General features: G+C 38.6%; 1 protein-coding gene across 2 annotated transcripts; it reads right to left on the reverse strand.

The window, feature by feature from the left end:
* Positions 1-3,641: 3,641 nt before the first annotated feature.
* LOC107584548 (glutamate receptor ionotropic, NMDA 1-like) lies at positions 3,642-23,266 on the reverse strand. 2 transcript variants are annotated; one of them, XM_016271214.1, is made up of 19 exons: positions 23,156-23,266; positions 21,311-21,487; positions 14,337-14,434; positions 13,199-13,320; positions 11,924-12,098; positions 11,529-11,673; positions 11,177-11,263; positions 10,907-11,054; positions 9,977-10,104; positions 9,733-9,897; positions 9,446-9,564; positions 8,898-9,010; positions 8,648-8,796; positions 8,413-8,570; positions 7,802-7,963; positions 7,434-7,543; positions 6,960-7,105; positions 4,469-4,495; positions 3,642-4,031 (listed from the first exon to the last, which is right to left on the reverse strand). In XM_016271214.1, exons 1-19 carry the CDS (start codon positions 23,174-23,176, stop codon positions 3,798-3,800), a joined length of 2,484 nt encoding a protein of 827 aa, XP_016126700.1. In that variant the 5' UTR covers positions 23,177-23,266; the 3' UTR covers positions 3,642-3,797. The 2 variants fall into 2 exon arrangements, with proteins under 2 accessions (XP_016126700.1, XP_016126701.1); XM_016271215.1 differs by adding an exon at positions 16,512-16,574 and having other exon boundaries at positions 3,956-4,495.
* Between the last annotated feature and the right edge of the window lie 3,202 nt (positions 23,267-26,468).

Below are 26,468 nucleotides of genomic sequence, written 5' to 3' on the forward strand. Positions count from 1 at the left end.
TTTTTCCAAGCTATATTTGCAGTTGCTTTTAACCCACTTGGCTCAGTGTGGTTTCTAGTGGATATATGATATCAGATCCCCTTACATTTGCACTGGCGCCCTAGCAGAGTAAACACAGTTGTGGTTCATAACATTACCAAATGGGCATTGGTTGCATTTTTGACTTTCAGCCAGAACTTTCAACCAGAAAGTGTCCAGAAGATATCCAGAAATTCTTTTTTTTAATCTTCATTTAGAACAGTATTATATTTGTTTTTATTTAAATTTAAAACCTAACAACCAAAGTATTTCACCTAAAGTCTGTTAATGGACACAAATATCAGTTGCTTTCATATTTTGTTGTCTAATGCAATGACATTAATACATTTTTAAACTTGGCTCAAATGTTCAAATACTTTCTGGCCCACTGCATATTTATATCTGTAATATATATTTAATTATCATTTAGTTGCAGTTCCTGTTTCCTCATCTCAAGCTTAGATGTGTTAGAAGGGCAACAAGCTGTTTTCTCACATGGGCATCTGCAGTGCTGGGTTGGCAAAACACTCAGTGACATGTAGGTGCCCAGTCAGAAGGCAATTACCACAACAAAACATTTTTTTGCTTTCAGTTTTTGTAAGCTATAAAATGTCTCTCAGTGAGGCTTGCCATGTTGCAACGGCAAGGACATTTTGATTAAAACAAAGTATTTTGTTCTGACAGGATTATTTCATTATTATTATTTTAAATTCTGTTCCTTGCTGTGGCAAACTGTGAAATTGAGGCACAGAGAGCTTTATTGGTTAAGCTGAAAAAAAAGCTATTTTTTGGCAATCTGCTAATTAAGACTGACTATATACAGGTGCATCTCAATAAATTAGAATGTCATGGAAAAGTTCATTTATTTCAGTAATTCAACTCAAATTGTGAAACTCGTGTATTTAATAAATTCAATGCACATTTAAGTCTTTGGTTCTTTTAATTGTGATGATTTTTGCTCACATTTAACAAAAACCCACCAATTCACTATCTCAACAAATTAGAATATGGTGACATGCCAATCAGATAATCAACTCAAAACACCTGCAAAGGTTTCCTGAGCCTTCAAAATGGTCTCTTAGTTTGGTTCACTAGGCTACACAATCATGGGGAAGACTGCTGATCTGACAGTTGTCCAGAAGACAATCATTGACACCCTTCACAAGGAGGGTATGCCACAAACATGCATTGCCAAAGAAGCTGACTGTTTACAGAGTGCTGTATCCAAGCATGTTAACAGAAAGTTGAGTGGAAGGAAAAAGTGTGGAAGAAAAAGATGCACAACCAACCGAGAGAACCGCAGCCTTATGAGGATTGTCCAGCAAAATCGATTCAAGAATTTGAGTGAACTTCACAAGGAATGGACTGAGGCTGGGGTCAAGGCATCAAGAGCCACCACACACAGACGTGTCAAGGAATTTGGCTACAGTTGTCGTATTCCTCTTGTTAAGCCACTCCTGAACCACAAACAACGTCAGAGGCGTCTTACCTGGGCTAAGGAGAAAAAGAACTGGACTGTTGCCCAGTGGTCCAAAGTCCTCTGTTCAGATGAGAGCAAGTTTTGTATTTAATTTGGAAACCAAGGTCCTAGAGTCTGGAAGAAGGGTGGAGAAGCTCATAGCTGGAAAAGCAGCAGCAAATAGTTTCAGATGGTTTTAAATTTTAAAAGTAATTTTTTTTGTTGCAAAAACCAAAGACACATGCAATGTTTGGATGTTTAATTTCAAAATAAAATTTCTTATTAACAACTAAACATTAATTATGAATTTAATATTTATCTTACTAATTATAGCATGTGTCCTCTTTTATAGCTTACTCTTTTTTTATTACTATGCCATTGCAAATATATAAGCTCAATATATGATGCAACAACTCTAAAAGCCATAGCTTAAGGCAAAAGTTCTCATTGCCAAGATCATCATCATCATATTGCAGAATAGATGTATTCAGCAATACTTCTGATGACACCGGGAGGCTTTTTTTTCTTTTTCTTTTTCTTTTTTTTCTGTGTTGCATCAAGAATGCCCTTAGAGAGCATGAGAGAGTTCTTGTTATGTTCACTTAGAAGGCTTGCTGTTGGCACTTTCAAGCCCACAGTGCCCCCTGGTGAGAGAGAGTGAATCAGCAAAAGAGACAAAAAGTGTGTGTATCATCACTACCACAAAAAAATGCTACTACTTCTACTAAGGAAACCAAAACACAGTCTCTACTTCTACGACAGATATATTGCATGCTTGCAGAGGAAGAGAGAGGCTGTGTAGCATGTACATCATGTGGGGGACGTCGACAGTTATAAATCCATATACATCCACTTATATAGAAAGAGAGGTGACACTGATATCAAGAAATAAAATGATGGTTAAACACCGTGGATGGCTACTATTGTTTTTCTCTTTTCACCTGGATTGTTGTGCCTTTTCTTCACCATTCACCACCCCAACCCACTCTCCCCGTTTTCTTAAACATTTAAAAAGGAAAAAAAGATGTAATATAATTCCTAAACAAAATGTTAGAAAATGTAACATTTTGTTTAGGTCCTATTTAATAAATTGTGGTGCCATAGCAAATCATATTAAAGTTAATTAAAATCAACAGTTATAAAATTTGTAGACTTGATCTGTTTATATTATACTAAATACAAGTATATTGTATTTAAAGTACTAACTTTCTCTGTATCTGGAAAAGTTTTACTATAGCAGCACAGTAATTTTATCTGTTATAATAAGAAGATAAATTAATATTAATAATGATATAATGATTATTTTTGTATAATAATAATTTTGCTGTTAATGCTATATTCAGTCTTCTAAAGCCACACAATTTTGTAGGAGGGTTAGATTGAAATTTGAGCTTTATAGCTTTCAAATTTAATTCATTTACTGCACACATTCAAACTTGATGTATCTTGCCAGGTTTACATCATTGATATCAAACGTCATTAGTTCTTGCATGTTTTATGACTTATTTATAAGACTTTGAATATAGCACATAAATTGCTACTTTTATGGTACTTTTATTATGTTTTTTAGAGCTTAAGAGCCCTTGGTCACTGTCTTCTATTATTGAATGGAGAAAAGCAGCTTGGACATTCCACTATCTCTTTTTAAAATCATACAGATTTGGTACAACATGAGGGTGAGTAAATGATGACAGAATTTTCATTTTCAATTCCCATTCCCTGAAATAAACTTTGTTAGGACCTTAAACAAAACAGTTGTACAAAAGAAAATCATTGTTAATTGATGATTTCAAAGTCTGAAAGGGAATCCCGCTGTTTAAAAAAAAAAAAAAGTTAGTCCGAATGGTATCGGTTGCTCTGATCAAACATCACAACACCAAAGCATGCCGTCAGGGAAACAGACATCGCAAGATTTGACTGTTCATATCACTAACGTCAGGCAGATTTGGGGACGAGAAACACAAATACACACAGCCCATTCCACCAAAAAGAGGCACACACATCCACCCGCACTAACACACACTCCACATCCAGAGGTTGCAATAGGGAGAGAAGCAGCCCAGAAACATCAGGCATTGTGCAGCGCCCCCTCCTCTTGGAACAGCTCTTAGGTTAGAAACTTTTCCCTGATCACTGGGTCCTAAAACCTTTCAACTTAACTCTTAAGGATGGCTGATCTCTTAAGTCCTAACTGACAGATGGGGTCTGGATGGTGACTCGATGACTGACTGACAGACACGTGGCCGTGGCCGAGATGCCAGGAATGGAGGAATAACCAGAGAGAAATGCGGCTCTCTTGGTTTCAGACATGACATGTCATTTAAGACAGAAGAAAGTAGATACAGAGAGAGGAGCGGAAGAATAGGACGAGAGAAAGACAGACGCAGAAAGAGGAAGAGAGACCGGCTGAGTAAAAAGAGATGCCATTCCTTAACCTCCTTACCGTGTCTTTGGAGGACCTACGTCTCTTGATGCTGGAGGCCAGGGTGGTACTGATGGACCTAAAAGAGGGTTTCTTTTTTGGGTCGCTGTCTGCTCTACCACTTTTCCTATCCTAAAATAAATATACGTAGAACAATTATTTGTGTTCTCTGGCTGGTTTTCAACTGCCAAAACCACATCCCCTAGTTCCCCGTTGATAAGCTATCTTAAACCCAACGATCTATAACTATGAATGGAAGTCAGACTTGTTTGACATAAAGAGACTAAGAATTGGTAACAGATGCAACAGATTTGGTTGCACGAAGTGGCAACACTTTCAAATTCTCAAATGATCTTCCTTGGCATCTGTTTTGTGCTGTTTCATAAATTCTTCCTCTTAACACTTTGTGGTTTTAGACACAAAAGATTGGGACCTTTTGCCCCCTACCCTCCCACTGTCCAACAAAGCAGCCCCACATGGCTACTCTCTGGCCTCTACAAATGGTACGAAGGTATAGCACAAGACTGGGTGTGTTTATGTAAGAAAAGTTCGAATTAAGGTATTCTTACATCCTGAGTCTCTACAGAGGAAGAGGGCTGCATTGGGAAGGAAAAAAGAAAAATAAATGAATATTTATCCACTTGCTTTAAAGATCATATGACTTTAAGATCCATAAGCAAAAGCAGAAGGCAGCAAAATGGGTTTGCTGAGGAAATAATGACATCAAAGCCAAGCAGTCTGTAATATCACAAAACAAAACGACACTCTTATAGGGAAGTAGAGCAACCAATAAAATGCCAAAAGAGCACAGGATATGAAATAATACTGATCAATACATGAATACTTATAAGAACCCTCTTTGAGCGTTATACTTTTTGTAGGGTATAACGGAAATCCACACCACACATACAGTAAGGAATGTACTCTAGGGTGTGAGGGAGTTGGGTTAAATGTGGTGTGAATTTCATTTAGACTCATGCAGAGGGCAGTAGAAGCAAGGGTGTGGATAAAATAAGCAAAATGTGGACGAGCATACAGTTGACGTTGGCTGATGGAAGACTCTCAGGATCATTTGTTATGGTCCTTTAAAAGTTTCTGAATATCATGTGACCCCTGCTACCAATTAAAAATATACCACTTTGGGACTTACCACAGTGTCTTTGCAATCTAAGAACAACTTAGCTAAACACACTCTTGTTTGTCCTGCTTTACACAAAGAAAAAAATATTAACAAGTCCTATTTGGCTGTGGTTAGAGCACTGTCTGTGCATTTAGCATGCTGGACCCACATAGACCACCGGCAGAGTGAGACACATAACTGGCTGCAAGCTTTGACATAGTATCTCATGAGAGCACATTCACGGTTCATTGAGTTTTGCATCATCCTTTTTTTCAGTGTTTCCCTTTTGTTTGATCATTTTCCTGAAGGCAGTGCACTTCTGAATGGGCTCTGCTCCAAGAGACAGCCATTAAACATTGTAATGTGGGCAGCATGTTTTTGACATCTCTGTGTTTTTGAGATGACAACGGAACAGCCCAGTGGACAAAATTGCAAATTGGGCAGGTTATTCAGAAGTGCAGTGTGTGTGTTACACGCAGTTCCCTGTATGAAGGTGCAGTACACACGAGTGCAAATGGGGTATTTGAATATGGACATTCATATAGAAGTACCAAACATTTATATTTTTACTCAAGCTTGCAAAGATATCAACATCAAAAAGTTGTGTAAATTCCTATACAGAAAGGAAGAGCTGACAAAAAACATGAAACGCCACAGTGAATGATCCATACAAACTAATGTTTTGTGATAGATTTATATTTAAATCAACCCTTCAATTTTATCTGACATAGGTCTTCTAGACTCCAAATTTAAAGTGTTTTTGTCCATCCTAGTTTATGTTTGCTGGACCTTTCTGCATAAGAGCCTACATGCATATACATACAGAGACAATTACACATGTGAGGCAGATGACAGACATTGACAGTAAATTGACCTGCTCACAAAGACAAGCGACTGTGATCTTACCTTCCACTGCTACTGCTGCTTATTCTATTGCAGCAGTTCTGACCTTTTGTCATTTTTAAAAAAGAAGCAGCTTGAGGCTCTCACAGCCTCACTGTACTTCTACCCAGCCCCCACCCCACTGGCCCACCCCTCACCAAATATCACAGTCCCACTGGGAAGACCTCCCAGGACTTCTCACTAGAAAACATTGGTCTTAAAGGACATACAGTTGAGCTAGAGCTTGTTGCAGACATTTCAATTGGACTGTGTTAGACTATAGTATGGATGTGCTGGGCTTTTGAAATATTTACTTCTATAACATGTTTATGTCATATTATTACTCATACTGTTTTTAAGTGATATAAGCAAAGACTCATTAAAATTTGAGGCTGGGACTAACATCTATTTCTAATATCTACATTTTTTACTTGCTTCCTTTTCTCTTTCGCATAGCTTGATGATGTATACTAGTAGTACCTAATCAGCATTACCTTTTTATATCACAAACATTAATTTGGCAGCCTACATCATCTTCAAGTATTTCTATTTCAAATAACTGTAATACGCTAAGTGGTTTGAAGCATTTAAGTGGTTCATGCCATGAAAGCAGCTTCATAATTCTGATGAATAACTAAGCATATCAGCTATTTGAAATATACTGATTCGTGTAGCAAGGATGGCGTGGCAACAAGATGGATCAGCTTGTTTTACATACTAAAGATGGAGTCCCAGCCGCACCCACAGCTTGACTCCCTGAGCTCTCCTTATTGTCCTGTTGGGACAGACAAGAAGAAGGAGGCTGATTGAACCAGAGTAGCCTAGACAAGCCCAGGCCCTTTTAGAAGCCTAAGAACACGCAATGGTGATCGTCCACCTTTGGTCACCACACCAAACAGTGCAACCAAACATCTGTTTTTAACAAAGGTAGGAAAGAAAAACTTTGGAACTAAAGCCCAGTACAAAAAGTGGTTCATATGTAAAAGTCTGTTGGGAGGTCATTCCCTTATGTTCACCTTTCTTTTTACCTCTTGTGTTGTAGGAGAGAGCTACCTTACCTGTAGGTTCTTCCTCCAAACGTTGACGGCCGCAAAGGCTAGCTGCATCTGCTTCCTGCGGGCGTCTTTATGGCGCTTGTATGCAATCTCAATGAAGATGAGGAAGATTCCTGCTGCAATGCCTCCAGCAACAAGCATGAAGACACCTGTGAATGAGAGGGATGAATAAAACTGTCAGACGATTAACGTAGGCACAATATTCTTCGAATCAACCCACTGAGGAGCTGGAGGGGGTGGAGCCTGTGTGATGGAATCCTAAATGTATTGCCCATATATTTGGGGCCTACTGCTGAAAACCATGCAAAATGGATGGATGTTAAAGGTTAATGAGTTTGTTACAAATGTGAACATCAACACAGGTGAGCATAAAATGACAACTAAAAGCATTGGACAAAAAAGACCCCAATACCTTACCTACTGTACCTTTTTTGTCCAATCTCTTTTAGGTTTCTCTGTACCTGAAATGGACCATACCTGCCATATTCTCAAAGGTGAGTGTGGCTGGGGCATTGCTCCTTGAGTCACACTCCTGGTATCTCACCCAGGTTTTATCTAGGTCCTCCATGAAGCCATTCTCATGGGAACTGCAAGGGGTGGTGGAGAGCAGGAAGAGAAGTTCAAAAGTTAATAAGTTGTTTTTGGTAGAAAGTACCGATAAATCCCACAAAGTCACCACAACCGCCAGCACATAAACACATATATGATCAAGCACACAGACAACAGAGCAGGGATGAAAGAGGGGAAATACATAGAGAGAGATGAGTAAGTGTCCAATGGTGAGATTTTTATACAACATAAAACTATTCAGAAGCATACAATATGCTGCTTCGGCTGGGACAGACCTGAGAATAGCCAGGGACACATTCTGTTTCCAGGGGCTGTCCTTGCGCATGCCTATGCCAAAGCCCGAACGGAAAAACAGCTCTCCCGTGGTCACCAGGTCACACTTCTGCGAGGCTTCAAACTCCAGCACCGCAGAGTCCCAGATGAAAGCATGCAGCTTGCTGTTGGGGCAGGGGGAAGGGAGGAGGACGGGAAGGATGGGGGGTTACGGTGCAACAGTACAGTGAGAAACAACACACTCATGGCACCCGACCCCACCCACCCCTCTTGTGCGACTTGTGTTACCAGAAATCTAGACTGCCACCTCATAGGCAAATGAAATCCAATGCCAGACGAGTGGAGCTTTGTCCCCCATTGGATTCCCTCAATGATGTTTTTGCTGAAAACCTGAAAAAGGTGTTCTTTAGCTCATTGTTAATATATGTTATGTGTGGCACATAGCTGGGCCTCTCCTGTGTGGGGTTATGGACCAGGGTCGCAGGTTAGTGCAGTAAGTGCTGGCACTGATTTATATACCTGAGACCCGCAGGCCCAGAACCCTCAAGACTGACTTGACTGATTGGTTGACCATGAGGCCAGATCTGCTGGTGTCTACCCAGCAGGGACTCACTTGTCCCGAACAGCCTGGATGGCTTCAGCGGCGCTTTCGTAGTTGTGCTTCTCCATGTGGCGGTACATGGTGCTCAGCTCAACTTGTCGCCGGAAGTAAATATCCACCGAACTTTGCTTCACTGTGGCATAGATGAACTTGTCTGATGGGTTCCTTAGCTGGAAAAAAATGCAAACTCACTCTATACATATTGAAAAGCTTTACTTTGGTACTACAAGTGCTTAGAGAAGCATACCCTTGGGTCATTGATGCCGGTGATGCGCTCCTCAGGCCGGTCCAACACCAGGAAGGCAGCCAGGTTGGCAGTATAGGATGCTACTATAATCATAGCAAAGCCAGCCCACACCATTCCCAAAATTCTTGCTGAAAAACTACGTGGGGCACCTGGACAACATGTGTTAAGTACAGTAGTGGTCAAACATATATCAAGTAAAATGTATTTAATTTAACATGATCATAAAAACAAAGTTTGACTTTCACAACACCTTCTCCAATTCCAGAGTTCAACAAGACACCCCAGGAAAACCACATAGCTGAAGATAAGGTGAGGGCATCCTCTTCTTCTTCTTCACTGTTTACTTTAAACCTTCCAAATGGGCTGGGGAAACCAGGTCAAACAGTGAAAATTATCAGAAAGAGAATAGGCAAAGAACCCCTATAAGTAGTCTTCAAATAAATGCTCCAGTATCCCAAGTCACTTAGCATTGGCCAGATTGCAGAGAACATAGAGAGAACTATAACAGACGTGAAGCAAGGCAAAGAGACAGAGAGCATACAGAAAAAGACAGAACGAGAGGGAAAAGACAACAGGCTCACAGAGTACAGCCACCCAACCTCCCCCACCTTCATGGCGACACTGATAATGAAATGTGTTCAGCACTCTCATATACTGTGGAGACATCCTGAAACAAAGGTGTTACATGATCCCAATGAGTGAAACAAACTATCTATATGAACAAACATGTGCACACAGCCACCCCATGGACATACATAGAACAGCTAGCCACACTGTCAACCCAACGTCTTGTTGTACCTGAACCGGTCTAGTAGGTAAAGCATCACCGCCACCACATGTACCGATAGACCCACCAGTAGCCACAGTGTGCTCTGGAATGGCTGCATGAACGAGTCCAGTGTACTTCGAGGAATTTCCTGAAACGCACATTACATGGTCACTTACATAAATTTAGCACATTTCAGTACCAGCATGAGGCTACAGCAAGTGGTGACTACCAATGCTGATCTTTTCAAAAGGGCTATACTGATGACCTGTAATTAAACTACAAATAGAATGTGATAGTTTGAGTAGTGTAATCGTACCTTTTTCACAAGGATAGTCAGTCCTTGGTATTTAAAAGGCTTGGAGAATTCTATATACTGGGCTCGTTCATTGTTGATCGTCAAGGGCGCAACGATCATATCAGCAAGGCCACCCAGGAGCTCGCCCATCATGCCGTTCCATTCCTTCTTGTTACTGTTATTTACCTATATCACCAAAAGATATGAAGAAGGCAATCTTATTATCAACTTGCCTATACTTGACACAAAGTGAAAGTGTACTTACTCTTTCTTGTGTTCCAAATTTCCCATCTGCCACCAGGTGTACTTCATAGGTGAAGTTCATGGTCATTGCCAATTTAATCAGAAGGTCAATGCAAAATCCGTAGCAACACTGGGGAACAATCGGGCGTCCTGTAACCAAACCAGAAAAAGTGAAATTTCATTTGATCTGACAAAGATACTTCTGGAAATATCGATATTTTGAAAGCCACCACCCTCGGTCCATTCACTCCAATGTTAAAATGACTCACTCATTTAGAGATTGTGTTTCTCTTTTAGATGGTGTGTGCTCTCAACCGCTAGACAGCATTGAGGTCTGATCAATTCCATTTCAATAAATTCAGCTTTTGCTCTGCTACTCAGCCAGTCATAGATTTTTTACAGATGATAACGGAATAAAATATTAACAAGCTATGTGAATTAATTTTCAATTGATCTATGGTACTGGCTGAATTGAAGTAGCCACAACTCTTGTGTTTGGAATGGATGCACTTTTCCATCTATTCTGATCTCAGACAAACTCAACAGGCAGATGGGAGCACCAACATCTAAAAGTACAATCCTTCCATATTTCACACTTTACCTGTAGATTATATAGGCTGTGACACGAGGCACACCCACAGCTGTCACTATATGCAAAGCAGAAGGCTAAGATGGAAGCCCAAGCAACACATTCACAAGTTTGCAAACATCCAGCACATGCATACATTTTGCTCTAAGCAAAAATAATCACATACTTACAACATTAAAACAAAAACACACACACATTAAAAATGGTCTTTTAAACATGATTTAACACAAATACAAACACGCATGCTCACAGCCACACACTTGCACTCTTGCTACATTCATACATGTAGAAATTGCTGGTGCATATATATGTATGTATGTATTTCCAGACAGCGAATGTAGAAAAGCACAGTGACAAACGTCCCTGATGTGTTACCTGGGATGGTCTCATTTGGTCCAGTGCAGATCACCTTTTTAATTAAGACTCCATTAGGTGTGTACTCTTCCTTGCAGGTCCCGTCCAACGTAGTTGGCTTCACATACACAAAGGGTTCCTGATGAATGGTCACTATCTGCAATAGAAGGATGGGATTTTGTTCAGCTTTCCTATGTGACATCAATTGCATTCAGATCTTTTCTAGCTCATGACCCTACATTTTTAGCAAGTTTTGGATAAGTGAAGTGAACCATGTACCTTTAATCGAGTAGACATTTGGAATCCTCTTGGTCTTTCCGTTTCACCTCCAGGCCAAATGATCTTCCTCTGTTTATTCATCACCACCTGATGAAGCAGATAATTATAACAGATAATTAACAGGCTTATAATCATAATCTTTGTTCAGTCCTCTAATCTAAAATAATTTGCCTAGATTTCAAAAATGCCATTACAGTGTTGGCTTTGAATACAATTATGGGAATACTAGTGTTGGCTTGAAACTCTATATTTTCTGTAAAATTAGTTTTTGTATGGCTCACAGGAACTAATGCAAGATTCAGGACCCATGTCATGAAATTATAAATTAAACACTGAAAGAAAAGACTAGTACTTGTGTTCCATTGTAAATGCCGACTTGAATCAGTCTGCTCTTCTGGTAGTTGAGAATGCTGTAATGAGCGTATTTTCTGTCACCGTCGTCATTGAACTCAACGCGTCCTGTTAGGCCCTCTGGGTATTTGGAAGACATCAATACCCTGTGGAGCACAGCCAGTATTGACCTATGAGTAATTGTTGACCTTTTTGTATGTGGATGTGATGCATGAAAAATATGCATAGATGAAATATCATGTGTTGTGACAGTGCATTAGATCACTGTGAACATATGTCTGTGGTTGTCAAAATCCATCAAAGAATGACACAATCCCCCCTCAAGCACAATGTCATAGAAAATAATAACGAATCACACAAAATCAAATTGCATGCATGATTTTTAGTACTACTGACCTTTTAAAGAGTGGCCCGGTCTTCCAGATGTTGGTATTGCCCACGCAGCCCCTTGGAGGTTCTGTGATGTTCTCTTTCTCAAAGAGCTCTTGGATGGACTGGGCTACAACAGCAACAGCATCACTGATGTGCGCCGATTCATTCTTGCCATTGATGAGCTGGAGGCCAATCAGCCCTATGTGTTGACGTTAAAAATGAAGCAGTGAGCTGTTCACCCTTGACATTTAGGGAGCCCTTTCCAACACAAAAAAACCCCATAGGGTCACCTTTTGAGCCAGCATGGGTAAATTACTCTGAAATCAAGAGATGTCAAGTCATGTTTTGTCAATTTTTTCCACTGGTAGGTTTAGCCAATCGGAGTCAGCATGTAAAATGAATGTTTTTCTTCTTCACAAACATGTTATTTGAGACATTTTGCCCAAAATGCAAGCTTTGACCCTTTAGGTTGGATTTAATGAACTGAGCCCACCAGCACCACCTACATCCAAACTGTGGTAAGTCCTGTCCAATTGGTGAGACACTAACACACTGATTGATGAAATATATCAGATTTAAGGTATACTTCATACATAAATCCAACTTCAACTGAGATTTTGTTGTTGCTGGAGCTGGGTTTGAAAGATCCAGTTCTGTAAGAGATCTCCAAAAGTTTACTGTGAAGACTCCACAAGTGTTTTATGTGTGGACAAAGACAAGAAATACACTGGAAGGGTAAAAGGTCAGCAAGTGTATTGGGAGTGACGATGACAATAGTGTGAACTTTAAAAACGTGTGACTTGTGAAGTGCCTGGAACATAAGGCCATTTATAGCTCACCAATACCAGAAACATGTCAAAGGGAGGGTTGAAAAACACCCTTTTTAAATTCACGAAAGCCAGACTATTAGTATAATACACATAATATGATAAAAACCACACTTTGTGAGTTAACACACATTTTTAGTATAAAAACTACTTCAAAACAATACAATTTTTATGGTAACTTCTTAATTAAACCTCTAGGGGTCAACATTGAATTCACAACTGTAATTAATCTTGCCAGTGAACCAGAGAACGCAACCATTATCGTGCAATCTTGTGACGCGTTTAAAACCTTTAAACACATAAAGTGCTTAAATGTTTAAATGGTTAATTTATATACACACACACACACACACTCACACTAACATCCACTGCTCGCTTCATCAATAAAACCTCTCTAGTTTAACAGAAAAACTGAGACAAATGGCATCTTTTCCTTTGCCTGTCTCAGTTGTACTAGGGTGGGTGTACGTACCGTCAGGGGCCTCACTCAAAGCTTTACCGGACATCTCACGCTCCCCAACCAGCCATACATAGCCTGAGCCTGTCATGTTGAGGAAGCGTGCTGTTTTGTACACGGCTGCTGCATCTTCTTCGCTAAAGGCAGATAGACAGGTTTACAACCACTGACAGAAATACGAGAAGCTTACTGAAGTATGAAATTGTTTTGTAAACCCATTGTTTTGACTTTTCAGTATTATTTACTTCAAAGGATTCTAAGGCCTGGCCTGAAAAGACCAACTGGTTAGGGCTGGTTTTGTGCTGGTCTTGCTCGTGGACCAGCATAGCAGGTACTGCAAAGGTTGTTGCCAAGTCTTGCTGGTTAAGCTAATTATTTTCCAGGTTCAGTACAAGTTGAGCTCAATCAACAGCATTTGTGATATGTTGATTACCACAAAAAAAAAAGAGTAGAGTATAATGGACGTAAATGGGAACAATTTTTGGATGATTTAAAAGCAGAAATGTGGAGCTCCTAATTTTATAAAAAATTATTTAAAAAAAAGTTATTTTTATGGTCATTTTTGGGTTTTAGGAATTATTTTGGCAACAAAGCAGTGTTATTTCTTTTTAGTTTTAGTTCTTTTTTTATTTCTGGCTAGTAAATTTAATGTTTCGGCTTATTTCAGATAACAATTCAAAAAATTTTTTTTGTTGTTGTTTTGTTTAGTTGATCATTCAATATGTTTTATTTATTTTATTTCAACTTTCTTTTTTCAATCAACAATTTTTTTATTTGTTTTAGTTTTATTTAACTATAACAAGCCTGCTATGAAGTTGTAAAATTGAATGTAACCTGACATAGAAAAGGTAGCTGTTTTTATTTATTTATTTATTTATTTTTTAAGAAAAGGAAGAACTAGTGGAACTTATCTTTGTGGTAATCAACATTAAGCCACAAATGCTGTTGATTTAACATATCTTCTATTGAACCTAGAATATTCCTTTAAGAAACAAAAGCATCAAGAACACAACTTGTGGTGGTCTATTCAGCAGGGTGAAAAGAATAATAAATATGTTGATGGCTTATTCTGATTCATTTCAATTTTGCAGGTAATTATATTGAAGAGTGAGGTGCAGAGATTTTGGCTGGCTGCCAAGAGTAAACCGCTTACCTGGCAGAGAGAATGATCACTCGGGCTTCCAACTCTTTGGCCTCCAGGAGCAGGGCAGTTAAGTTAGTCTCTTGGTTGAATTGAAGCACTTTCTCGGCCTGAGATTGGGGTACACAATGAGTTAAAGGATTAGTTCACTTCCAGAATAAACATTTCCTAACAATTTACTCACTCCCATGTCATCCAAGATGTTCATGTCTTTCTGTCTTCAGTCGCAAAGAAATTAAGGTTTTTGAGGAAAATATACCAGGATTTTTCTTCATATAATGGACTTAAATGGTGGTCAATGGGTTGAATGTTTAAATTGCAGTTTCAGTGCAGCTTCAAAGGGCTCTTCACGATCGTAGCCGAGGAATAGGGGTCTTGTCCAGCAAAACGATCTGTAATTTTCTAAAAAAAAAAAGAAAAATGTATATACTTTTTAACCACAAATGCACATCTTGCACTAGCTCTGCGATGCCGTTGGATGTTGGATCCCGTTGGAAAGGTCACAAGCGGTTAGCTCTTCGTCTGTGTACTCTGGTTCAAAAAAGTCGGGTAGGGCCAAAAACTCCATCTAATTTTCTTCTCCAACTTCAAAATCGTCCAATATCGTTGTTTTACCTTCTTTTGTAAAGGGCATTTAACTTTCTTTGCACGTTCACTTTGTAAACACTGGGTCGGTACTTCCGCCTACGTCACGTGTGACCTTTCCAACATGACTACGTAGTGCGTGAAGTCGAGCTAGTGCAAGACGAGCATTTGTGGTTAAAAAGTATATAAATTAGTATTTTTTTAAAGAAAATTACCAATCGTTTCGCTAGATACGACCCCTTACTCGTCGGCTGGGATTGTGTAGAGCCCTTTGAAGCTGCATTGAAACTGCAATTTGGACCTTCAACCCATTGGCCTCCACTGAAGTCCATTATATGGACAAAAATCCTAAAGGTTAATTTCTTTGCGACTGAAGAAAGAAAGACATGAACATCTTGGATGACATGGAGGTGAGTAAATTATCAGGACATTTTTATTCTGGAAGTGAACTAATCCTTTAAAGAGGCTATTTACTTCAATAACTGAACCATGCTGCCTCATTTAGCACTTTTGGTAGGTTTGGTTGTTTTTGATTTTTTTTTTCTAGGACTGAAAAGGGGGGCAAATTATAGAGTTCCAGGGAAACTGCTTCAACATTAAAAATAAAAGAATAAAAAAGCTTGAAACCAAAAAAACTTCGGCATTGTCGCATGCAAACTGAGGGTTATCAAGGCTTCAGAGAAGGACGTGCATGTTAGAGGTTTCGGGGAGTGAGACCGATGCAACCGGAAACTAAAACCAGGTGGAAAGGGGACCATTATATGGACAAAAATCCTAAAGGTTAATTTCTTTGCGACTGAAGAAAGAAAGACATGAACATCTTGGATGACATGGAGGTGAGTAAATTATCAGGACATTTTTATTCTGGAAGTGAACTAATCCTTTAAAGAGGCTATTTACTTCCATAACTGAACCATGCTGCCTCATTTAGCACTTTTGGTAGGTTTGGTTGTTTTTGATTTTTTTTTTCTAGGACTGAAAAGGGGGGCAACTTATAGAGTTCCAGGGAAACTGCTTCAACATTAAAAATAAAAGAATAAAAAAGCTTGAAACCAAAAAAACTTCGGCATTGTCGCATGCAAACTGAGGGTTATCAAGGCTTCAGAGAAGGACGTGCATGTTAGAGGTTTCGGGGAGTGAGACCGATGCAACCGGAAACTAAAACCAGGTGGAAAGGGGAGTGACAGGTGAGAGGAAGTCATTTCCCCAAAGAAAAAGAGTCGAGAAAAAAGAACGAGGGGATGCTGCAATAGGAAGTAGAATCTGAGTGTTGTGTCCCAAAATATCGGATCTCCACAAAAGAATGGGCTTGCTTTTTTTAAAAGTCTGAATCATGCATCATCCTTTATTAAAAAGGAAAAAATGGTAATGAAAGAAGCGCAGCATTTAAATGTTTTACTGAAACGGAAATAATAATCGTTCAAAAGAAATCCATTCTTCATTTAAATCATAAAAAAGGGAAAAGTAACGTCTCAACGTAACAAGAAACACGTGCTACCAAGAGAAGGGCATTTCTGAGTTGGCCGGTGATTGGTTGGGCTGGTTCTAGTAGCTACGTTTAGAGATTTTGGAGGGTGGCGTGCACTGACCATGCAAATATACCTTAGGTCCTCTCTTGTTGTCATAGGACAGTTGGTCTTGGTTTTCATAGTTCCTTTTTTTATTCTGATGAGTAATGTGCACAGAGAAAATATGCAGACACAGAAGAATATTATAAACAGTTGAAAATGGTGAGCAGTAAAGCAACCAACAAATTTTCACTTTTCTGCTCCAAATTTGAATCTCTAAAACTGGGACTTGCAAAAAAAACATCATAGACCATCTGGCATTAAATCACAGACCTAAACAAAGCTAACAACATGACAAACTTCATGAAACAAGTAGTGCTTTTCCATCAATCCAGATCAGCTACCTGCAGCAGCACTTGAACGCTTTCTGAATTATTGATTTACTGAGGTAAAAATTACAGACTACTGTGACGGGCTACCAAACTAACAAATCGCTCGATAAGGAAACAAGTAGTGCTTTTCCATCAATCCAGATCAGCTACCTGCAGCAGCACTTGAACGCTTTCTGAATTATTGATGTAAAGTTACTGAGGTAAAAATTACAGACTACTGTGACGGGCTACCAAACTAACAAATCGCTCGATAACAATGCAGATATTGCTTAGTGCTGTATGATTGCAGAAGCTCATTAAGAAGACCTTTTCTGTAGCACCATCTTGAGTTCTGCTGTATTTTTGAGGGCAGTGGCCTCGGGGGAAAACCCCCGGCTCAAACAGTGCCATTTTTCAGTGATATAAATAAACCTCCCCTGCATAGACACACAACACTGCCCTAGTACTACGTTAGGCTGGACACACTCTCATGCGATTCTTGTTTCAAGATTCTGAAATTATGCGTGACCTATATGCGTGCCGTGGCATTTGCTCATATGGCAACTCAAAGGAAATTAAAAAGGTGAATACACACTGGCCTTTCCTGAGCACCTCTTAAACCGAACTCACGCTGCAGCCATGAACCCCGCTGTGCGTTCACTGGAAATAGCTCATTATGCCTGACACACTTGTAAACTGATAGTAGAAGGAATATGAAAACGATCCTTGGCGCATAGTGCATAAAAATAGTCTCTGAGTCTGATCTGCATTAGAATATAATAGCAAGCAAAAATAGTGTGATATTTAAGCACTGTTTTTTTTATAACTATGACTATATATTTTCTCAGTAAGTGTGAATTGGTGTTGCTAAAACTATTTGGATATCATTTAACATTATCCAGTAACTCATGCTCTGTAAGTGACAAAAGCGCAATAGCAGTCATTTCAGAACAAGTTATTACAATTTCAATAAAGATTACGAGAATTACATTATCAATAAAGATTATGATAACAAATGGGAACAAAATTGCCCCCCAAAAAAACCTGAAAGCAGGAGCATTAATTAGAAATGGTCAGACGCAAGATGAAAGTACACTATCAGAAAAATTACCTTTAGCTTGTCTCTGGGATCAAATATACACCTTTTATGCCTTTTCCCTAAAAGGTGAATGGAAGTATCAGGTATAAAGATGTTTCTTTTAGGGTACAGTCCCAGTGATTAAGTGCTGTACCACAATTTTGAATTCTAAAATGAAGTTGAATCTCAAATAACAAAATAGAGAGCCTGATAAAAATGCATATTACACAAGCAGTGCAAAATGGCTGCCAGGTCTATATTCTGTGATTCAGAAGGCAATTTAAAACTTCAATAACAGTGCATAAATAAATATGCCAAATAAAGCCTTTTTTTCACTTTCAGAAGCATAAAAGTAAATAAAGAGTTTTGTGCAAACAGTTAGTGGCCACTAACTAAAGCTTGTCAGTATGATAGAAATGTACAAAGCAAAAATTTGATGTGAATTTACTTAGATTTTAATTTCACAAAACATTAACTAAACTTAATTTCACACTGCAGTAAATCAGAAAGCAAAAGTGTTTCATGCGTGATAAATAGCAATGTCTCATTCCTACTAATGACTTAGCTACAAAATGTGATAAAAACCTGGCTTAGGCAAGACTAGGCAAATGTATTTATTTAGCACATCTGTGCTTTACATGGGCATAATAAAGAAGAAGAGAATAAAGACAAATGCAAATCAAGTTTAAAGTCATTTAAGAACATGAATAACGAAAGAGACACATTTAAATCCCATTCAAATATAAAAAAGTATGTTTTAAAAGTCTTACGCCATTAGTATTTTCACCAAAAAAAAAAAAAAAGGTTTTAAGCCAGTTATTTCTATCTTTGACTGACAACAGCCTATGCTCCACACAGAGCTCTGATCTCACCATCATCCAGTCCGTCTGGAATGGCATGAAGAATCAGAAAAAAACTGAGACAGAACTGAGACTAAATCCAGAAGAACTGTGGCAACGTCTCCAAGACCCTTGAAGAAACCTACCTACAAAGCTACAGTACTGTAAAAAGTTTTAGGCACTTGTGTAAAAATGCTGTGAATTGAGGATTCTTTTAAAAATAATGTCATAAATAGATTTTATTTATCAATTAACTTCTATTAACTCAATCAAATAAATATTTGGTGTGACCATCCTTTGCGTTTAAAACAGCTTTTGTCCTAGGTACACTTAAGTGGCACAAAAGGCATTTTTTAAAATGCTGTGGCAGAAATCTACCATTCACACTTTCCACAGATCATTTTTATATACATATATACACATACTTATGCATAAATGTGATTTCATCACTAGATAAATAGATAAAGTATGCATATATGTGCACCTCTACTAAGTGTTTTTTTTTCTTTGGTCGTATCTTAGAACACATAGTAAGCTAGGACAGCCATTGGTGACCAGTCGAAAAAATAATAGTGAAAAGAAGAAGAAAAATGAAAATAAAGTAGCTATTTGGGATTTCAACAGTCTTCCAGCACCAAAAATGTCTCTGTGGGTATGTAGCTCAATTCGCACCATACCTAAATAGTTTCACTGTTATTAATCTCTTGCAGCAATGAGGGCAACAATAATTACCTCAGCGCTGAGCAGGGGGGATGTGGGCTGGTGATTTAGCTTTCATCCCCAAGGAAACAGCAGAACCTCTGCAAGAGCAAAATTCCCACAATGCACCACTGTATGACAACAGCCTATGCTCCACACAGAGCTCTGATCTCACCATCATCCAGTCCGTCTGGAATGGCATGAAGAATCAGAAAAAAACTGAGACAGAACTGAGACTAAATCCAGAAGAACTGTGGCAACGTCTCCAAGACCCTTGAAGAAACCTACCTACAAAGCTACAGTACTGTAAAAAGTTTTAGGCACTTGTGTAAAAATGCTGTAAAGTGAGGATGCTTTCAAAAATAATGCCATAAATAGATTTTATTTATCAATTAACTTCTATTAATGAAATTAAATCAACATTTGGTGTGAGCTGTGAATTGAGGATTCTTTTAAAAATAATGTCATAAATAGATTTTATTTATCAATTAACTTCTATTAACTCAATCAAATAAATATTTGGTGTGACCATCCTTTGCGTTTAAAACAGCTTTTGTCCTAGGTACACTTGCGCATAGTTTTTCAGGTAGCTTTGTGAGAAGGTTTCTTCAAATTTATTGGAGACGTTGAATTTAGTCTGTTTCAGTTTTTTTTCTGTTTCTACATGTAATCACAGACGGACACAATGATGCGATCAGATTCTGTGTGGAGCACTGGCTGTTGTCAGACTCGTGCATACAAAAATCTCACTGGATTATTACAATTAATGGCAAAAGGAATGTTTGGAATTTGGATTGGATTTCCTACTGACACACTACAGCAAAATATAGAAATAACTGGCTTAAAACAATTTTTTGTTGGTGAAAATGCTAATGACCTAAGAGCTATTTGCATAGTACTGTATATATATATATATATATATATATATACATATACATACTGTATATAAAGTGGCACAAAAGGCATTTTTTAAAATGCTGTGGCAGAAATCTACCATTCACACTTTCCACAGATCATTTTTATATACATATATACACATACTTATGCATAAATGTGATTTCATCACTAGATAAATAGATAAAGTATGCATATATGTGCACCTCTACTAAGTGTTTTTTTTTCTTTGGTCGTATCTTAGAACACATAGTAAGCTAGGACAGCCATTGGTGACCAGTCGAAAAAATAATAGTGAAAAGAAGAAGAAAAATGAAAATAAAGTAGCTATTTGGGATTTCAACAGTCTTCCAGCACCAAAAATGTCTCTGTGGGTATGTAGCTCAATTCGCACCATACCTAAATAGTTTCACTGTTATTAATCTCTTGCAGCAATGAGGGCAACAATAATTACCTCAGCGCTGAGCAGGGGGGATGTGGGCTGGTGATTTAGCTTTCATCCCCAAGGAAACAGCAGAACCTCTGCAAGAGCAAAATTCCCACAATGCACCACTGTATTTATGAAGCAATCACAGCTCTAAACCACCTTATGAGACACATTGACGATAAGATTGCAAGGATCATATCTGTGGCTCAAGGCTACAAAAATACCAGCTTATATTGTGCATAAACAGCATAAATGTGTTCAAAAAGTCACTGATGCTTTGCAACGCCCCAGGTTAAGGTTTTCATTTTGCTCCTGTTGACGCAGGATTGACACAGGAGTTTTTGACTGTGGTAGAAAGCAACATGAAATGAGCAAATAACGCACGTTACGTCAAATCAGACCACATTAGACATGGCTGACGCCTTTGGTTTTATAATGTTAGCCAACATTTACAACATGGCATGAGAGATGTGATCACACAACAAAAAAGTAAAACCATTACGTACATAGAAGACTTTTGCGATTGATACACACACGCTTGTATACAAGCACGCACTGGGAATCCTGGAACTGGGAATATCTTACCTTGGTCTCTCTCTCCTCCAGAAGAGTTTCTAGTCTTTTCTGTGCCGCTCTGCCTTCATGGTCATCACTAACGATTAGAATGATGTGATTCCAGCGGAACTCCCGCATCATATCAAACCACACATGTGCCTGGTGGGAATAGGGTGGCACTGTGCGGAGGAATGAGAGATGGATGCTCTGGAAGAAGGGTAGAGAGAAAAGAGAGACACATTTTTAAATTACAGTCCTTTTAGCTTTGTAAAATAATAAAGGGTGTTTCTTCAACTACAATAATTTTTTTATTGTTCTTTTGTCTACTGGTAGAAGAGTAGAAAGAAAGAAAGGTGGGACACATAAAGTTTAAAAATGACTTTTTAAAAATGTCTTTTATTTAGTAAAATAATAAAAGGGTAATTAATATGGAAGCCCATTTCCACAACAGGATTTGAAAAAAAAGGTAATTGCATCATTTTATCTCACAATTCAGACTTTTTTCAATTCAGTTCAGACCTACTGGCATAACAACTGAAACTGCAGATAGCGTAACTAAAAATCCCAACAATTAATACAAAATAATGATATGTAAATATCATTTGTGAGTAGAATATTTTTTAATTTAAGTTTATTTTCCCAATCAAGCTGCACTTCTGCCATTTTTATGTTAACAGACCAATTAAACTAGTCATAGGATGGAAATTGTTTTTCTAAAAGCCTATAGGGACCAAAAGTCCCCATAGTTGAATAAACACCCATTAATACCCAAAATGATTCATACTGAAACTGAATAATTAAAGGGGTCATATGATGCTTTTTTAAAGATCATTATTTTGTGTATTTGGTGTAACAGAATATGTTGACATGCTTTAATGTTCAAAAAACACATTATTTTTCAAATACTGTACATTATTGTAATTACTCTATGCCCTGCCTCTCTCAAACGCTTCGTTTTCTACAAAGTCCCTCCTTCCGACAAGCACAGTCTGCTCTGATTGGCCAGCTGAACCAGTGCATTGTGATTGGCCAAACACCGCAAGAACTCGTCGGAAATGTAACACCCCTTACCATAATCGCGAGCTTCATCTTTCAGAATAAATGTAAAGACAGAGCCTGAAAGGGGAACAGAGTCGCGTGACAGACACAGTGATGAAGCTGGTATGTGTTTGCAGTACACAAGCCACAGTTAAGACAGCTGACTCCACTGTGATGTGACCCTCTCTCTCTCTCTCTCTCTCTCTCTTGCACTCTCTCTCGCTCGCTCGCTCGCGCACACTCACACGATGCGCAAAACTCCGCATTTGAACAGTCAATAGCAAATACTTAAACTAATAACAAAACAGTAGCTGATTCAGAAGCGCCAGATTATCATAGCAAAATCAGAATTACCTCCTCTCCTAGGTTCACGAAACGGTCATCCATAAAATGCATTGCTGTTCTGTTGTAAGTCATCTTAAAGATTCCTAAATGCATCTACTTTCTGGAAGGCCAAATAAAGTGCTTTTGCTTTCTTCTAGAAACACACAGCGTCTCCCTGACATGCTGCTTCAACACTAACTGCGGTTACTGAAACCACGCCTTCTTTCTTTGCATGAACATTTGGGTGGCATTATGCTAATATTTCCACATAGTGAGGTCGATATTAGGGGGCGTGTTAGAACGAGCCGTTTTAGGGGGGCGTGGCAGAGTCTTAACTTTGATAAAGAATATCTGTTTGGTTTTGAGACTTTAGTCTGGTTTTGAGACTTTAGTCTCTTTGCAACTTCAGGGATTTTATCTATGCACAATCAGCTTGTAACACTCCAAAGAGAAATGAAAACTTGAAATCGCATCATATGACCCCTTTAAATGTATCTCTCATTGCAGCCCTACCTTGTCTGAGTAAATGGACATCCTGGTGGTGAGCCCTACTACAGGTATGCGGTAGAACCCCGCAGTGTAGGAGACCGGAGTGGGCGTCAGATGGTCATTGGACTGTGGTGGATGGCTCACCAGGATGGCATACACCTGTGAATAAAATCACAGAACTGGTTTAAATACAAACTAGTGGTCAAGACTGGATCACAGAGGCATGATTGCTATGACTCATGGATCTGGCCTCATTCTGTGACTCAAACTATAAATCACTTCACAGGCACACAGATTGACAATTTGATTGATTGATGATGAAGGATCTATGGTTGGACTCAAGGGAGCAAGAGAGACAAAGAGGAATCTGTACATCACATATAAAAAAAAATTTTGTTTTTCAAAAAATATGCTGCATTGAGAAGGAAAAACAATGAAGAAAAACATTTTGTGTTTCCAGAGAGGCCCTCCGGCATCGGCTCCATCTGTCACCAAGCATCTTCAGAGTGGGCAGAGACATCAGAGAGCCAAAAGTGCTAAGACTGAGTGATACAAAAGTTTTGCATGGAAGAATCTCACACAACCAAGAAATTAATTCAGCAATTATCCTGACATCCTGCTAACTAGCTACACAACCTTACGGCCCAAATCTGTTGAAGGTATGTACACAATTGAGCACTAGACACCCATTGTTCAGCCCGGTTTTTGTTCAGTGTGGTATCCAGGCCTGAGATAGACTCCTACCTCAGCACTTTTGAAATGACATCACTGGCCCTGAGAGCACTTAATGCGCAACTATCTATCTATCTATCTATCTATCTATCTATCTATCTATCTATCTATCTATCTATCTATCTATCTATCTATCTGCAATATTTATAGCAATTGTGACCCTGAATAAAACACATAATTTCATAACTTTTTTCTTCTTCTTTGTTCCATCCAAGAAGTAAAATGCATGTGCTCACCTAGAAACTGGGATTAAATGGGTTAAAAAATGTGTAAAGAGTTAAGGCATGGTCAAATTGAGATTTTTCCTTATATTGTTTCTGAAAACAGTGTTTGTGAATTTTTTTTGTTGATAAACATAAAAAAAGAAAAGTATTGCTAGTCGACAGGCCCTGATAGAAAATTAAGGTTCTTCAAGGCACTGCAAAGAAACCTCTCGTCAAGCTGTATTTTGATGACTGTATCGGTTTCTTTAAAGCACCAACACATAAATGGTTGTCTAATGTTCTCCTAGACTGTAAAAAAACCTTTTTGGCTCTGTTTGAAACCTTTATTTTTAGCTCACCTTCTTCTAGCATAGCCTCCCTCCCCAAAAGACTGACTTAAGACGGCTAAACGTTACCACCAATGCTCAAAGTCGTATTTTAAGGACTGATGTTCAATTATGTAAGCACACCATATATTTCAGCATTTTCAATCATGAAATCACTTGTTCCATTTCTCAAACCTAGACTTTAAAAGTAACTACTTAAAGTGGCAGGTCTGAGAGGTCTTCCCGCTTCTCTGAGCATCAGTTTTAAGTGCTGTGTTTTCAAATGGCAGCTGTGCAAACCCTTCATTTTTGCTTTATTTTCAAAGATGCGTGTTCTAGTGCATGTCAAAGCTCCAGACAAGAGCAGTGCTTTGAAGAAAAAAAAAGTGTGCTGCTCGCTTGTGGGAAAAAAGGGTAGCGCTCTCTATGCAGGTGTATGTGCTGAGCAGCATTATGCACTAGTTGGCACATAAGGACAAAAGGGGAAAAAACGGTTACCAAGGAAACAAGCCTCTCTCCTGAAGTGTGAAGTTTCAAAGTATTCACATGTACGCATTTTGTACGCGCTGGCAACGCAGGGTGTTAATGAGACGAAGTGACAGTAGTGCGCCTTATAAACATACACCACAAAATATGTGAACACCTTGAATGGTTAATGTTGGCATATTAATATGCAGGTTTTCTTGTAAATACGCATTTGGCCTCACTTTGTGTTGTGATTTTGTCATACTCTGCTCTTTGTGATTTGATTTAATTTCCTCGTGTTAGAGAACCTGCAATCGAAACCCTGTTAATATTTCATTATCCGTGGGAAAAAATCCCTCTGCATGTGAATGTCACAGTCTGATATGAAGAGGGGATTTGTAAATTAGGTCACAATTGATCTAGTTATGCCATCTACTTTAAATAATGTATCACATGCCTCGATGGCAGTGGCGCGTGCTACCTCGCTGTCTGAGGTGTTGTAATATTCGGATGTCTCTCACTTGCTGGGAGCCACACAAAAGGCTGACCAAGGGACAAGGTTCTCACTGGCCTCGGTCGTGTTCAGCCCCCCCACTCCCATATGTCTGCACATCAATACAGCTGGGCCAGCCTATATGTGTGTGTGTGTGTGTGTGTCAGATAAAGTTAATAATGACAGTATTGCATTTTTCAAAGTATGTTGCTTCAAAAACTCAGAATTATTTATCATATCTTCATTGTGTGTGTTTTCAGGCTCGTAATGGGTTAAGAAGAAACGTTTCACTGCTGTTCTGGCTTGTCCTAGATGCCAACGGAGGACCGTGCAGACCTACATGATGTGTTTCTCATGTATGTGGTATGTTAATCTATAATTGATGACTGATCCTTCCATCTCTGTTATTTTTCTATCACCATAAATAGTGACTTGGTCTAGTATGTAAAGCCTAAATGCAAGAATGTGTCTCTTACACAAATATCATACATCAATACAGAGCGTGAGAAGATGGAAAACATAGTAATATTGATCACCTCTGCCTACAACTATAAATTGTATGTTTTTTAGGCCAGATTGGGTAAAATAATAAAATCCAAGACAACAAACATCTTGGGATAAAGTATGCACACAGAAGTACTGTGGCATTGCACCAACCTCAGAGGGTTGCTATGGTTATAAATGAAGTCCAATCTCTTCTTTAGAAAACTAGGACGCAGACCAAGAGCAGAACTTTCGACCAGCCAAATGTTACACCAAAAATATGCTATTTAAAAACGAAAAAGAGGACTGTCTGTTCTTAAACTGAGGCGCAGTATAGCTGCTCTATTTTTGACCATTTTAATCCACATCAAAATAATTTTGTCAGGATCTAGATAATGATATATGTGGCTCCGTCAGTGAATTTGAGACTTTTCATTATTTTTTAAACCATTTTCTTTATGCATACGTGTCCTAATTTTTGATGACAGCGAACAGACAAGGTTGTGCACAGTAATAAATGACAGTATATTTATATCTTTATTTTACTCTGAAAACGTTATGTATTATGCACACACACACACACACACACACACACACACACACACATATATATATATATATATATATATATATAT

The sequence above is a fragment of the Sinocyclocheilus grahami genome, unplaced genomic scaffold (genome assembly GCF_001515645.1).
Source record: "Sinocyclocheilus grahami isolate Dianchi unplaced genomic scaffold, SAMN03320097.WGS_v1.1 scaffold61.1, whole genome shotgun sequence".
NCBI lineage: Eukaryota > Metazoa > Chordata > Actinopteri > Cypriniformes > Cyprinidae > Sinocyclocheilus > Sinocyclocheilus grahami.

What these genes read in the sequence shown, in the direction of transcription:
- LOC107584548 (XM_016271214.1), bottom strand. Translation starts at nt 23,176, where the DNA reads ATGTCCATTTACTCAGACAAG. An exon ending in TTTGAGTGAGGCCCCTGACG is followed by an intron (nt 12,099 to 13,198) that starts GTACGTACACCC and finishes GTCAACACATAG; the next exon opens with GGCTGATTGGCCTCCAGCTC. An exon ending in GTGTCCCTGGCTATTCTCAG is followed by an intron (nt 7,544 to 7,801) that starts GTCTGTCCCAGC and finishes CACCCCTTGCAG; the next exon opens with TTCCCATGAGAATGGCTTCA.